The sequence below is a fragment of the Bombina bombina genome, chromosome 1 (genome assembly GCF_027579735.1).
Source record: "Bombina bombina isolate aBomBom1 chromosome 1, aBomBom1.pri, whole genome shotgun sequence".
NCBI lineage: Eukaryota > Metazoa > Chordata > Amphibia > Anura > Bombinatoridae > Bombina > Bombina bombina.
In genome coordinates, this window is record NC_069499.1 from 450,874,747 (window position 1) to 450,889,782 (window position 15,036).

General features: G+C 42.7%; 1 protein-coding gene across 4 annotated transcripts in view; it reads left to right on the top strand.

The window, feature by feature from the left end:
• HAT1 (histone acetyltransferase 1) overlaps positions 1-14,210 on the top strand; it is a 253,113-nt gene extending 238,903 nt beyond the window's left edge. For all 4 annotated transcript variants that reach the window (XM_053698434.1, XM_053698432.1, XM_053698435.1 and 1 more), the window contains exons 10-11: positions 4,222-4,338; positions 13,733-14,210. In XM_053698434.1, coding sequence (XP_053554409.1) covers positions 4,222-4,338; positions 13,733-13,900 — 285 coding nt within the window. In that variant the 3' untranslated portion in view covers positions 13,901-14,210. The remainder of the gene's footprint in view (positions 1-4,221; positions 4,339-13,732) is intronic.
• The last annotated feature ends 826 nt before the right edge of the window (positions 14,211-15,036 follow it).

The window sequence follows — 15,036 nt, forward strand, 5'->3', positions numbered from 1 at the left end:
AAGGAACAAAAACTCAATCCTCCTCCCAAGGAATCTGCTTCCAGTTGGAAGCTTTCCTCAAATTGGAATAAATCCAAGCCATTTAGGAAACCAAAGTCTGCCCCTAAGTCCGCATAAAGGTGCGGCCCTCATTCCAGCTCAGCTGGTAGGGGGCAGATTAAGGTTTTTCAAGGATTTTTGGATAAAATCTGTCCAAAATCATTGGATTCAGAGCATTGTCTCTCAAGGGTATCGAATAGGATTCAAAGTAAAACCTCCTGTGAGAATATTTTTTCTCTCACGTATCCCTGTAAATCATGCCAGTTCCTCCTCAGGAACAAGGTTTGGGGTTTTATTCAAACCTATTCATTGTACCAAAGAAAGAAAATTTGTTCAGACCAGTTCTGGATCTGAAAATTTTGAATCATTATGTAAGAGTACCAACTTTCAAGATGGTGACTATAAGGACTATTCTGCCTTTTGTTCAGCAAGGACATTATATGTCCACAATAGACTTGCAGGATGCATACCTTCATATTCCGATTCATCCAGAACACTATCAGTTTCTGAGATTCTCTTTTCTAGACAAGCATTACCAATTTGTTGCTCTTCCATTTGGCCTAGCAACAGCTCCAAGAATCTTTTCAAAGGTTCTGGGTGCCCTACTATCTGTAATCAGAGAACAGGGTATTGCAGTGTTTCCTTATTTGGATGTTATCTTGGTACTAGCTCAGTCTTTACATACTGCAGAATCTCACACGAATCAACTAGTGTTGTTTCTTCAGAAACATGGTTGGAGGATCAATTTACCAAAACAAGACAAGAGACGTTTAAAATTGGTCGCAGCATGCCGGCACCTTCAGTCTCAGTCATTCCCTTCAGTGGCTATGTGCATGGAAGTTTTAGGTCTCATGACTGCAGCATCGGACACGATCCCCTTTGCTCATTTTCACATGAGACCTCTACAGCTTTGCATGCTGAATCAATGGTGCAGGGATTATACAAAGATATCACAATTAATATCCTTGAATTACAATGTACGACACTCTCTGACATGGTGGATAGATCACCATCGTTTGGTTCAAGGGGCCTCTTTTGTTCGGCCAACCTGGACTGTGATCTCAACAGATGCGAGTCTTTCAGGTTGGGGAGCTGTTTGGGGATCTCTGACAGCACAAGGGGTTTGGAAATCTCAAGAGGCGAGATTACCAATAAATATTTTAGAACTCCGTGCAATTCTCAGGGCTCTTCAGTTTTGGCCTCTGCTAAAGAGAGAGCCGTTCATTTGTTTTCAGACAGACAATATCACAACTGTGGCTTATGTCAATCATCAGGGTGGGACTCACAGTCCCCAAGCTATGAAAGAAGTATCTCGGATACTTGCTTGGGCGGAATCCAGCTCCTGTCTAATCTCTGCGGTGCATATCCCAGGTGTAGACAATTGGGAGGTGGATTATCTCAGCCGCCAGACTTTACATCCAGGGGAGTGGTCTCTCCATCCAGATGTGTTTTCTCAGATTGTTCAGATGTGGGGTCTTCCAGAGATAGATCTCATGGCCTCTCATCTAAACAAGTAACTTCCCAGATACCTGTCCAGGTCCAGGGATGTTCAGGCGGAAGCAGTGGATGCACTGACACTTCCTTGGTGTTTTCATCCTGCTTACATCTTCCCGCCTCTTGTTCTCCTTCCAAGAGTGATCTCCAAAATCATCATGGAACAGTCTTTTGTGTTGCTGGTGGCTCCAGCATGGCCACACAGGTTTTGGTATGTGGATCTGGTGCGGATGTCCAGTTGCCCGCCTTGGCCACTTCCTTTCATTCATTCCTACTATCTCAAGGTCCGTTTTTCCATCAGGATCTCAAATCATTAAATTTGAAGGTGTGGAAATTGAACGCTTAGTTCTAAGTCATAGAGGTTTCTCTGACTCAGTGATTAATACTATGTTACAAGCTCGTAAATCTGTCTCTAGAAAGATTTATTATAGAGTTTGGAAGACTTACATTTCATGGTGTTCTTCTCATAAATTCTTCTGGCATTCTTTTAGAATTCCTAGAATTTTACAGTTCCTCCAGGATAGTCTGGATAAGGGTTTGTCTGCAAGTTCCTTGAAAGGACAAATCTCTGTTCTTTCAGTTTTATTTCACAGAAAGATTGCTATACTTCCTGATATTCACTGTTTTGTACAGGCTTTAGTTCGTATTAACCCTGTCATTAAATCAATTTCTCCTCCTTGGAGTCTTAATTTGGTTCTGAAGGCGTTACAGGCTCCTCCATTTGAGCCTATGCATTCTTTGGACATTAAACTACTTTCTTGGAAAGTGTTGTTCCTTTTGGCTATCACTTCTGCTAGAAGAGTTTCTGAGCTATCTGCTCTTTCTTGTGAGTCTCCTTTTCTGATTTTTCATCAGGATAAGGCAGTTTTGCGGACTTCTTTTCAATTTTTACCTAAGGTTGTGAATTCTAACAACATTAGTAGAGAAATTGTTGTCCCTTCCTTATGTCCTAATCCTAAGAATTCTTTGGAGAGATCCTTACATTCTTTGGATGTGGTAAGAGCTTTGAAATATTATGTGGAAGCTACTAAAGATTTCAGGAAGACTTCCAGTCTATTTGTTTTATTTTCTGGTCCTAGGAAAGGTCAGAAGAAGAAGCTAGTTCCTTGGCTTCTTGGTTGAAACTTTTAATTCATCAAGCTTATTTGAAGTCGGGTCAGGCCCCGCCTCAGAGAATTACACCTCATTCTACTAGATCAGTTTCCACTTTGTGGGTTTTTAAGAATGAAGCTTCAGTTGATCAGATTTGCAAAGCGGCGACTTGGTCCTCTTTGCATACATTTACTAAATTCTACCGTTTTGATGTATTTGCTTCTTCGGAAGCAGTTTTTGGTAGAAAAGTTCTTCAGGCAGCTGTTTCAGTTTGATTCTTCTGCTTTTGATTGAAGTTTTTTCTTTCAAAGATGAAATAAACTTATTTTTGTTTTGGGTTGTGGATGAATTTTTTCAGCGGAATATGGCTGTTTTTATTTTTATTCCCTCCCTCTCTAGTGACTCTTGAGTAAAAGACTCCACATATTGGGTATTGATATCCCATATGTCACTAGCTCATGGACTCTTGCCAATTACATGAAAGAATACATAATTTATGTAAGAACTTACCTGATAAATTAATTTCTTTCATATTGGCAAGAGTCCATGAGGCCCACCCTTTTTATGGTGGTTATGATTTTTTGTATAAAGCACAATTATTTCCAAATTTCCTTTGTTGATGCTTTCTACTCCTTTCTTTATCACCCCACTGCTTGGCTATTCGTTAAACTGAATTGTGGGTGTGGTGAGGGGTGTATTTATAGGCATTTTGAGGTTTGGGAAACTTTGCCCCTCCTGGTAGGATTGTATATCCCAGTGTTTTTCAACCAGTGTGCCGTGGCACACTAGTGTGCCGTGAGAGATCCTCAGGTGTGCCGCGGCAGACTGACAACAGTGCGGGGGTGTTTGTGAATGAATGTCAATATTTCATGTATACTTTGTAGGAGGCATGGCATGGCATGACAGCACAGTACTGTGTGTGTGTGTGTGTGTGTATATATATGTATATATGTGTATATATATATATATATATATATATATATATATATATATATATATACTGTTTACATATATATCCTGTATTAGGCTACAATGTGTGATTTTGTAAAATTTTGGGATGGTGGTGTGCCACAGGATTTTTTTAATGTAAAAAAGTGTGCCACGGCAAAAAAAAAGTTACAAATCACTGGTATATCCCATATGTCACTAGCTCATCGACTCTTGCCAATAGGAAAGAAATTAATTTATCAGGTAAGTTCTTACATAAATTATGTTTTATGTTTTTACTAGAAGCATTTTTGCCAATACATGTATTTTGCAAAAATGTTTCTATTCAAAGATGTAATTCATCTATGTTCATTTACATTTTGACTGGAAATGTCCCTTTTAAGTCTTCACTGACACTATACACACACCATCATTTCTTTTGGAACCATGTGGGTTGAAGTTATAGGGTTCCAAATATATCACGAGAGTGTAAGAACACAACATTTTTATTCTGTTGTTTTTATTATACTTTTGTGTCTTATTATATGAAGGTCATATTTAAGGACATCTCTCCTCTCTCATTCACTCTCTAAAAATGAAAGCAGTACAAGTAATACATTAATGTATTAAAAAGGGTTATAGTAAGTCTAAACTATTTCTTATTTTCAGCAACATGCAAGAAGAGTTTATGAAGTTCTTAGGCTTCGTGCAACAGACATGAGTGATTCTGAAAAATCTAGAGCATACAGATTAGAAATCAAAAAGAGACTTGTTGGTCCATACAAGGTAAAGTTATGAGTTAATTAAATATGTCTGCATGTTATTTTGATGACAAAAATATACTTTTCTCAGGTTCTTACGTCACACACTAAACTATTTCAAACAGTCTGCAGAGCCGCCTTTCTGACATCATCTCCCGCTTATTTGTCTTAGTTTTAGTTTTCATGTATATATTGTTTTTCAGTCATTTGAGGCCATAAAAGGTGTCTAGAAACATCTAGTAACCTAATTTTAAAAGAGATTTATGTGACAGATAGGCTGTTTCCATCTAAAGGGGAGGAGAGTCCACGGCTTCATTCATTACTGTTGGGAATTAAGAACCTGGCCACTAGGAGGAGGCAAAGACACCCCAGCCAAAAGCTTAAATACCTCCCCCACTTTCGTCACAGGAGGATGGCAGAGAAGTGCCGAAGATCAGAGTAGTCTCTTATGGAGGGTAGTACTCTTCGTATTGGGACTGCAGTTTTAAGTAGTCCTGTCAGCCTCTCAGTGAGAGCTTGGGCAAAAGTTAGTGTCCGGAGATGCAGAGAGAGTCTTTCTGCAAAACCATCCCGACTCATATTAACAGCTTCACAAGCAATCAGCATTGACTAGTTTCGCTGCCTGCTTTTTACACTCCAGTCCATGTCGGGAGCGAGGCTACTAACCTGTCACAATTGAAGGGCCGTGTTCCTGTTCCACGGCGTAGATTCTGATAAGATTGTTTCATTTTTTATTACATAATAATAACACGGAAGACACGCTGGCGCCTTTTTATCTTTTAAGAATCAAGGGTTAATATTCCTGGAAAGGGGATTATTGAACAGGGGGGTTTATACATGATATTGTTTGTGTCATTGCTGCATTATGTGCGAGATGAGGCTCTAGCAATGTGTGGAACTTACAGGTGACTTGCTGGAGTATGGCGCGGCCCGGTGTGGCTATCTCTCTTCCTCTGTTGATCAGCGGCGCAGGAGACGAAACGGTTTCTGTAGTCCGGGTCATAGGAGGTGGTGAGTGCGCCGACCATTGGAGGTATAAAGTTTGCGGATCAACTGCAAAAGGCGGTATCGAAAGTGATCCATGCCTTACCACGTTCTGCTAAGCGCCAACATAGGGTGTATCATGGCGGCCCGCCCAGGGGTTGTCTACGCCTGTGGAAATATCTGAGGCGTTATACGATGACGAGGCCCACTACGATTCTTCAGGGGAGGCCCCTTCTGGGTCGGAGTCCGTGTCATCTAAATCTCAGGCTGCGGAGGAGCCTGACTTTAGGATGGAAAATTTGCGCTTTTTGCTGAAACAAGTGCTTGCTACCCTGGAAGTTCCGGAACCAGAAACTCCCAGAGGAACCTGCGATTCCTAAGCTTGATGAGGTATATGAGGACAGGGTGGTGCCTCAGGCCTTCCCGGTTCTTGTTAAGATGGCAAATATTATTAAGAATGAATGGGAGCGATTAGGTTCTTCCTTTTCCCTTTTTTCTTTCCCTGTTCCCCGTCCCGAACTCTCAGCTTGAGCTGTGGGGTACTGTCCCTAAGGTGGATGGTGCTATCTCCACGCTCGCAAAGCGGACAACTATTCCCCTCGAGGATAGTTCGTCGTTTAAAGAGCCCATGGATAAAAAGTTGGAAAACATGTTAAGGAAAATGTTTCAACGTACGGGGTTTGTTTTTCAGCCGGCAGCAGCCATAGCCATGGTCGCCGGGGCTGCGACATATTGGTGTGAATCCCTGTGTGAAATGCTGAAGATCGCCCATTCTTTCATATGTGATGCCAATATGCAAATTATTCGCCTAAACATTAAGGTTTCAGGATTCTCGGTTTTAGCTTGCAGGGCTCTGTGGCTAAAGTCTTGGTCTGTGGACATGACCTCTAAGTCAAGGCTGTTGTCCCTGCCTTTTCAAGGAAAGATCCTGTTTGGGCCAGGATTGGATTCGATCATATCCACGGTTACGGGAGGCAAGGGCGCTTTCCTACCGCAGGAGAAGGCGAAACCTAATGGATCTACCTTTCGTCCCTTTCATGCGGACAAGGCCCAGCGCCAGCAGTTCACCGCAAAAGCAGACCAGTCCAAGGGAACTTGGAAACTAGGCTCATTCTTGGAACAAGTCTAAGCAGAGAAAGAAGCCAGCCGAGACAAAATCGGCATGGACGGCCCCCAACCGGTCTCCGGGCCAAGTAGGGGGCAGATTATCTCTCTTCTCAGAAGCCTGGTTTCAGGACGTTCAGGGTCCTTGGGATCTGGAAGTTTTTGCCAAGGGTTACAGGATAGGGTTCAGATCCCATCCGCCCGAGGCAGATTCTTCCTGTCAAACCTGTCTTCAAGACCGGAAAAGAGAGAAGCCTTTCTAGAATGTGTGAGAGATCTCTCCTCTCTAGGTGTTATCGTACCAGTACCCCAAGCAGAGAGGGGTCTAGGGTACTATTCAAATCCATTTTGTGGTTCCAAAGGAGGAGGGCACGTTCCGCCCAATTCTGGACCTAAAGCGTTTAAACAAGTTTCTGAGTGTTCCATCGTTCAAAATGGAAACAATCAGATCTATTCTGCCCCTAGTTCAAGAGGGACAGTTCATGGCAACTATATACTTGAAGGACGCTTACCTTCATGTGCCAGTTCACAGGGACCTCTTCAAGTTCCTAAGATTTGCATTTCTGGACCAACACTTCCAGATTGTGGCCCTTTCCTTTGGTCTGGTGATGGCCCCGAGAGTCTTCACAAAGGTTCTGGGGGAGCTACTGGCGGGGGCCAGATCCAGAGGCATTGCTGTGACGCCCTATCTGGACGACATCTTAGTCCAGGCACCGTTGCCCAATCTCGCAGAGGATCAGTCGAGGCCGCTTCTTCTTTTGCTCCAATCTCACATTTGGCAGATCAACTCGGGAAAATTTTTCCTGGTTCCTAGCAACAGGGTGGAGTTCCTGGGCACCATAAGACTCTCTGTCCATGAAGATATGCGTCATCTTGTCTTGCCCTGCAGTCCTCCTCAAGCCCCTCGGTGGCTCAGTGTATGGAGGTGATCAGACTCATGGTCTCCAGCATAGACGTCATTCCATTCGCCAGGTTCCATCTCAGACCTCTTCAGTTGTGCATGTTGAGACAGTCGAACAGCGATCATTCAGATTTGTCACAGCAGATATCCATGGATACTCTGATTTCCCTTTCTTGGTGGATCCGTCCGGAGCAACTGTCCATGGGGACATCCTTCTTGAGACCGTCCTGGGAGAATGTGACTACGGACGCGAGTCTAGCAGGATGGGGAGCTGTTTGGGGTGCCAGGATGGCACAAGGAAAATGGTCCTGGGAGGAGTCTCTCCTCCCGATAAATATTCCCTAAACTCCGGGCAATCTACAATGCTCTGAAGGCATGGCCTCCGCTGGGGGCGTTCAGCTTTATCAGATTCCAGACCGACAACATAACCTTGGTGGCCTACATCAACCATCAGGGGTGTACAAGGATCTCCCTAGCCATGAGGGAGGTGTCTCGGATATTGGAGTGGGCGGAGTCCCACATCTGCTCGCTCTCAGCGATTTACATTCCAGGGGTGGACTACTGGGAAGCGGACTTTCTCAGCAGGCAATCCTTCCATCCAGGGGAATGGGTTCTTCACCCTGAAGTGTTTGCGGAGATTTGTCTCAGGTAGGGGACGCCAGAGATAGATCTCATGGCGTCCTGACTCAATTGCAAGCTACTCCGTTACATGTCAAGGTCCAGGGATCCTCAGGCAGAGCTGATAGATGACTTGGCGATGCATTGGGGATTCGGCCTAGCTTACATTTTTCCACCGTTACCACTTCTACCTCTTGTAGTGGCTCGCATCAAACAGGAGCAAGCCTTTGCCATTCTGATTGCTCCATCGTGGCCGCAGAGGACGTGGTTTGCGGATCTGGTGGGGATGTCATCCTCTCCGCCGTGACGGCTTGGAGAAGTGTCTTGCCGCCCGTTCCTTAAAGGGACAGATTTCGGCATTATCGTTCTTGTTGCATAGGAGACTCACTGAGTTCCCTGACATCCAATCTTTTGTTCAGGCTCTGTCTAGAATCGGGCCTGTCTTTAGACAGTCTGCTCCCCCATGGAGCTTAAACTTGGTTCTTAAAGTATTGCAGAGGGTTCCGTTTGAGCCTATGCATTCCATTGACATTAAGATTCTGTCCTGGAAGATTCTATTCCTGTTGGCCATTGCATCAACACGGAGAGTATCTGAGCTGGCTGCATTGCAATGTGAGCCTCCTTATCTGGTTTTTCACACGGATAAGGCTGTGCTTTGCACTGATTTGGGATTTTTTCCCAAGGTGGTGTCTAACCGTAACATCAATCAGGAAATAGTGGTTCCTTCCTTGTGCCCCGACCCTTCTTCTTTCAAGGAGAGGTTACTTCATAATCTGGATGTGGTTCGTGCCCTGAAGTTCTATCTTCAGGCTACAAAGGATTTTAGACAGTCTACATCTCTTTTTTTGGTATATTCAGGGAAGCGCAAGGGGCAGAAAGCCTCTTCTACTTCTTTGTCCTTTTGGTTGAGGAGCTTGATTTGCTTGGCCTATGAGACAGCGGGACATAACCCTCCTCAGAGGATCACGGCTCATTCAACTAGAGCTGTGGCTTCGTCTTGGGCATTCAAGAATGAAGCCTCTATGGAGCAAAATTGTAAGGCAGCTACCTGGTCCTCCTTACACACTTTTACTAAGTTTTTGCTTCTGCGGAAGCTGTTTTTGGGAGAGAGGTTTTTGCAGGCTGCGGTGCCCTCAGATTAGGATCCGCCTTTTCCCTCCCTGTTTCATTCAGTATCCTCTAGAGCTTGGCAGGGCCGGATTTACATTTCGGGTGCCTGTAGGCACAAAAACCTGAAGCGGGGAAGAGAGAGAGACGGGGGGAGAGAGAGAGAGAGAGAGACAGGTGGGGAGAGAGACAGGGGAAAGACAGACAGAGGGGGGGAGAGAGACACAGAGGAGGGGAGAGAGAAATGAGGACTTGAGAGATAGACAGAGGGGAGGGAGATAGAGAGAGACAGACAGAAAGAGGTAGGAGCAAGAAGCAGTTATATTGCTTATATAATTCAACCTTGGACTGTTGATTCTAAAATACATTCCAGGAATATCATTCAAACAGGGGCTCCAGTGCTGCACGCCACCTCCGAAAAGATTGCCACTTCACCTCTTGAGTCCCTTCCTCCCTGGCTTTATTTATCGTGGGAATTCAGGAGGCAATCCAACTGGCAAATGACATTTAAAATGAAAAAGACATCCCGCCCCAATACCCACAGCAGCCGGCTTAGAGGAGGAGCATTAAACACTAACTGTGCTCAGCTTACCCTATACATCTCATACATACCACATATAGACACCCTTATAACATACTGATACACTCTCTAGCTTACCCTATACATCTCATACATACCACACAATCACCCTTATAACATACTGAGACACACTCTAGGTTACCCTATACATCTCATACATACCACATATATTCACACTCTAGTTTACCATATCCAGTTAAAGCTATGTCACACTGTGGCACTCTTGTGTACCCTATATATTGTATACATATCACATGTGTGTCCTATATATCTCATACCACATATAGTCACAAACTCTAGTTAACCATATTCAGTTAAACCTATATCACCCTGTGGCACTCTAGTATACACTATATTATATATTGTATACATATACCCCTATAATACACTACAGGCTCTCCAGGGTACCTTAAAAACTCATATACATCACACTATATTAGACTGTATACCGCACTGTCCACACACTGTCTCACCAGCCTAGGGCTCACTTACCTGACAGCTCATCAGGTTCCAGACCACTGTCAGCGTCAGTCCCGCAGATCAAGAGGTAATGAGCAAAGCGGCAGGTGGTATTAGCCGAGCCGGCTGCCGTGCAGCTCACCCCCCTCATCTTGCCTAGCAGAGAATGACCTGAGGAAGCAGATGATGGAGGATACAGGCTGGGGAGAATGCACCAGGGTACAGCAGTAGGCTTAATGCCAGTCTCCCACAAGACACTCCACGGCGTGCACTGGGCAGGCGGGCGGCTCTTGTGACAGCAGCAATGAGCACACTCAGCTCACTTCACTTTCCCGCCGTGAGTCTGAGGGCGGCAGCTGGAATCATGTGATGTGGGCGTGACGTCGCCTGCTCTAAACCCGCTCGAAACCCGCAATCTGCAAACCATGGCACTGACTTGAGAGTGAGTGACTGGAGTCAGGGTGGGAGGGACGAGACAAGGGAGGGGGCGTAAAAAATAAGTTAAAAAGTAAAAAAAATAGAAAAAAGTAATGAATGAAGCTGTGGACTCTCCTCCCCTTTAGATGGGAAAACATAAATTAAGTTTACCTGATCATTTCATTTCCATTGAGGGGAGGAGAGTCCACGGCTCCCGCCCTTATCTCCGATGGGCAGACCTAAATTTTATTTATCTTTTCGCACCATTTATACCCTGAGATTTCTCCTACTGTTCCTTGTTCCCTCGGCAGAATGACTGGGGGATGAGGGAAGTGGAGGAGGTATTTAAGCCTTTGGCTGGGATGTCTTTGCCTCCTTCTGGTGGCCAGGTTCTTAATTCCCAAGAGTAATGAATGAAGCCGTGGACTCTCCTCCCTTTGATGGAAATGAAATTATCAGGTAAGCATAATTTATGTTTTTGAAGATTGGCAATTCTTTGTTTTTCCCTGTTTTTGCAAAGAATACTGGAGGGACAACCTAGATTTAGTAAACTGTATCTATTATATTGGGTAAATATTAATTTTTTTCACTTGGTGTAGAAGCCATTTCATAATTGGGACCAGGCCTGCTTCAAGGGTGATAGACCATAAAAAGTTGGTGCTTGCTCTCATGTGTTTTTAAAAGTGCCATAGATGGCAATTTATGTCCCTCTTCTCACAACAGGTTGGAAGACACAGGCTATATTGCTTTTTAAACTCAAAGGGACAGTATACACAAATTGTCATATAACTGCATGTAATAGACACTTATATAACGAAGAATAAGTACAGATACTGATCTTATCCCCTTAATGACCACAGCACTTTTCCATTTTCTGTCTGTTTGGGACCAAGGCTATTTTTACATTTTTGCATTGTTTGTGTTTAGCTGTAATTTTCCTCTTACTTATTTACTGTACCCACACATATTATATACCATTTTTTCTCGCCATTAAATGGACTTTCTAAAGATACTATTATTTTCATCATATCTTATAAGTTACTATAAAAAAATTTTTTATAAAATATGAGGAAAAAATGGAAAAAAACACTTTTTCTAACTTTGACCCCCAAAATCTGTTACACATATACAACAATTAAAAAACACCCATGCTATTTAGTTTCTAAATTTTGTCCTGAGTTTAGAAATACCCAATGTTTACATGTTCTTTGCTTTTTTTGCAAGTTATAGGGCAATAAATACAAGTAGCACTTTGCTATTTCCAAACCACTTTTTTTCAAAATTAGCGCTAGTTACATTGGGACACTGATATCTTTCAGGAATACCTGAATATTGTTTGACATGTATATATTTTTTTTTTAGAAGACATCCCAAAGTATTGATCTAGGCCCATTTTGGTATATTTCATGCCACCATTTTACCGCTAAATGAGATCAAATAAAAAAAAATTGTTCACTTTTTCACAAATTTTTTAGGTTTCTCACTGAAATTATTTGCAAACAACTTGTGCAATTATGGCATAAATGGTTGTAAATGCTTCTCTGGGATCCCCTTTGTTCAGAAATAGCAGACCTAATATGGCTTTGGCGTTGCTTTTTGGTAATTAGAAGGCCGCTAAATGCCACTGCGCACCACACGTGTATTATGCCCAGCAGTGAAGGGGTTAATTAGGGAGCTTGTAGGGAGCTTGCAGGGTTAATTTTAGCTTTAGTGTAGAGATCAGCCTCCCATCTGACACATCACACCCCCTGATCCCTCCCAAACAGCTCTCTTCCCTCCCCCACCCCACAATTGTCCCCGCCATCTTAAGTATTGGCGGAAAGTCTGCCAGTACTAAAATAAAAGGTATCTCTTACATTTTTTTATAGCATATTTAGATATTCCGATGTGTAGGATCCCCCCTTAGCCCCCAACCTTTCTGATCCCCCCCCCCGTCTACCTTATTGGTAGCCATCTTTTTTTTTTTTTTTTTTTCTGTGTGTAGCTCCCCCCCCCCCCCCCCCCAAATACCAACTCCCCTCCTAGATCCCTTAGATGCTTTATTTTATTAAATTTAACCCCACTCTATCCCACTTTTATTAAAAAAAAATTCTGTAGTGTAGCCGTTCCCACCGCTTCCACCCCGTGCACGCGCCCGTCCCCTGTGCGCACGCTCCTCTGTGGGTGCCCCTGGCGATCCCGCCCCCTCTACGTCATAGGGCCCATCGATGTCCGGTGCAGAGAGGGCCACAGAGTGGCTCTCTCTGCATCGGATGGCCAAGGGGTGTTACTTCAGGATATCGAGGCATCACTGCAATAACCGTAAAGCGGTTGGAAGCGATCAGGATCGCTTCCACCTCTTGAAACCCCTAAGGACGTACAGGGTACATCCTTGGTCGTTAACTGACTACGTCCTTGGTCGTTAAGGTTAGGCTGGGACACCCTGGTAAAGCAGAAAGAGCACACGCTCCCCCCTTCCCTGCTTATGAAAAGACAGATTACAGTGGGCTGCTTGTCAGTGCTTATGAGAGCCGCAGATCAGTTATATAAATATACCCAAAGGCCCTTATTTATATTCAGATAAAACCTTTTTTTTTATTTTTAGGAAGAAAAAAAACATACACAACTGTTTACAAACTTGTTTATTACAATTGTAATAAAAATATGCATTTTGTTTTCACACTGGTAGATTTCTCATGTCATAATATATGCATTAAAAATGGTATAATTGGTGTAGTATCTGCTGGGTCTGCTGAAAAAAAATAAGTTTGTGTGTTGTTTTTTTTTGCTAGTGCTAAAATGTGAGCGGCATCTAAAAGCTCAAACAGCACAAGTTTGTGGAATGTCTCAGCAGTTAAGGAGTTAGGTCTTAATATTTTGGGTTTTCAAGTTTTGGGAGCTGGAATGGTACACTGCAGACTTCACAAGCCTTACCGTGCCACATATCTGTCCCTAATTGTTGTCTACAAGGATAAGGAACTCTGAAATGATGGAGGTGTTACTAACAGTTTGATAGTGGCAAGCCTTATCTACTCTACTAACAAGTCCAGATTGGCCTCTCAAAATAAACAGGTGTTGGATGGAGTTTGACCATTGTAAAACAATTTCAGCAATGTTTTAATGCATTAAAAAAATCACACACTTGTTTTTGTTCTGCAGGAATGCATTCTATTTATTATTAGTTGTGTGTACATATGAGCTTACTTACAGATTGTGCTTTTTGATTTTTTTTTCTTCTTTCTCTTTTTTGGCGTATGGGGTGGGGTTTAGAAAAACCAGAGAGAGATGGCAAAGATGAGAAAATGTCTCAAACCAGAGGAGCTAACAAACCAGATGAACCAAATCGATCTCAACACACAGCACGAGCAGCTTGAGGAGAGTTATCAACAGCTTGTGGCTGAATACAGAAGGACTGTGGAACGGCTTGCACAAGCATAGAGAGAGCAGATTTTCTCTAGTAAAATATGGTCTCTGATATTACACATCTCATGATCTAGCCTTGAAAATATTCTTCCAGTAATTGCATATTCACTATGTATCACTCCACAGTTTCCGTAGGCTTCTTTACTTCTATGAAACATTCAAATGGAGACCTAGCACTGGTCTGAAATTTTCTAAGGCTAGATGGTCAGGTCAGAAAGTTTGCAACAATGAATTGTTTAATTTACAACGTAACAAAATAACTTGTTAAACCTAGATGATGCCATTAGCTGCATGTTACATAACTAATAAAAATCTGTAAAAGACATCATGCTTTGTAGTGGTTTGAAACAAATGGTTTATTTTAACACAAGAAGATTACATTAATATATTTATTGAGCGTGTGAATTGCATAAGGTTAGTTGCTGGGCATATAATGTGAGTGGACATAAATTGTGTTTTAGCAGACAGAAGAACATTTTGTACAAGCAACATACTTGTATTGTTGGAATTTGAATTTCAGGAAAACTAGATTGAATAAAGATATGGGACATAACTTTCTCAAGTACCATGATGGCTATTTTAGAGTAGATCCTCCCATAGCAACAGATTATCTACATAGCATCTACTTTATATAGTTTCTTTACATATATTTTTGTATTCCTCTTCTTTTGACAACACACATCAGGGTGTAACTATGCAGCAGATCTTTGGCAAGCATGAAACTGGTTAAAAGTGAATGTGTTATTAAAAGATTTCTCAATTTGCAGTGAGCACTTTTCAGATTTTAAAGCTTTCTAATTGCAATCACTGTATCCTCAGTACTTTTCTCTTGTAAGGTGTATCCAGTCTACGGATTCATCCATTACTTGTGGGATATTCTCCTTCCCAACAGGAAGTTGCAAAGAGGACACCCACAGCAGAGCTGTCTATATAGCTCCTCCCCTAACCCCCACCCCCAGTCATTCTCTTTGCAACTCTCAACAAGATAGGAAGTATAAAGAGATATGCAGTGACTTAGTGTAGTTTTTTTTTATTCTTTTTATTGAAGAAACACAGGTACAGTTAATTAAGTAAACACATTGATCGGCAGGGTTACAATAGAATTAGCATTCATAATATAGAATAAGCACAACATGTTAAATACTGATACA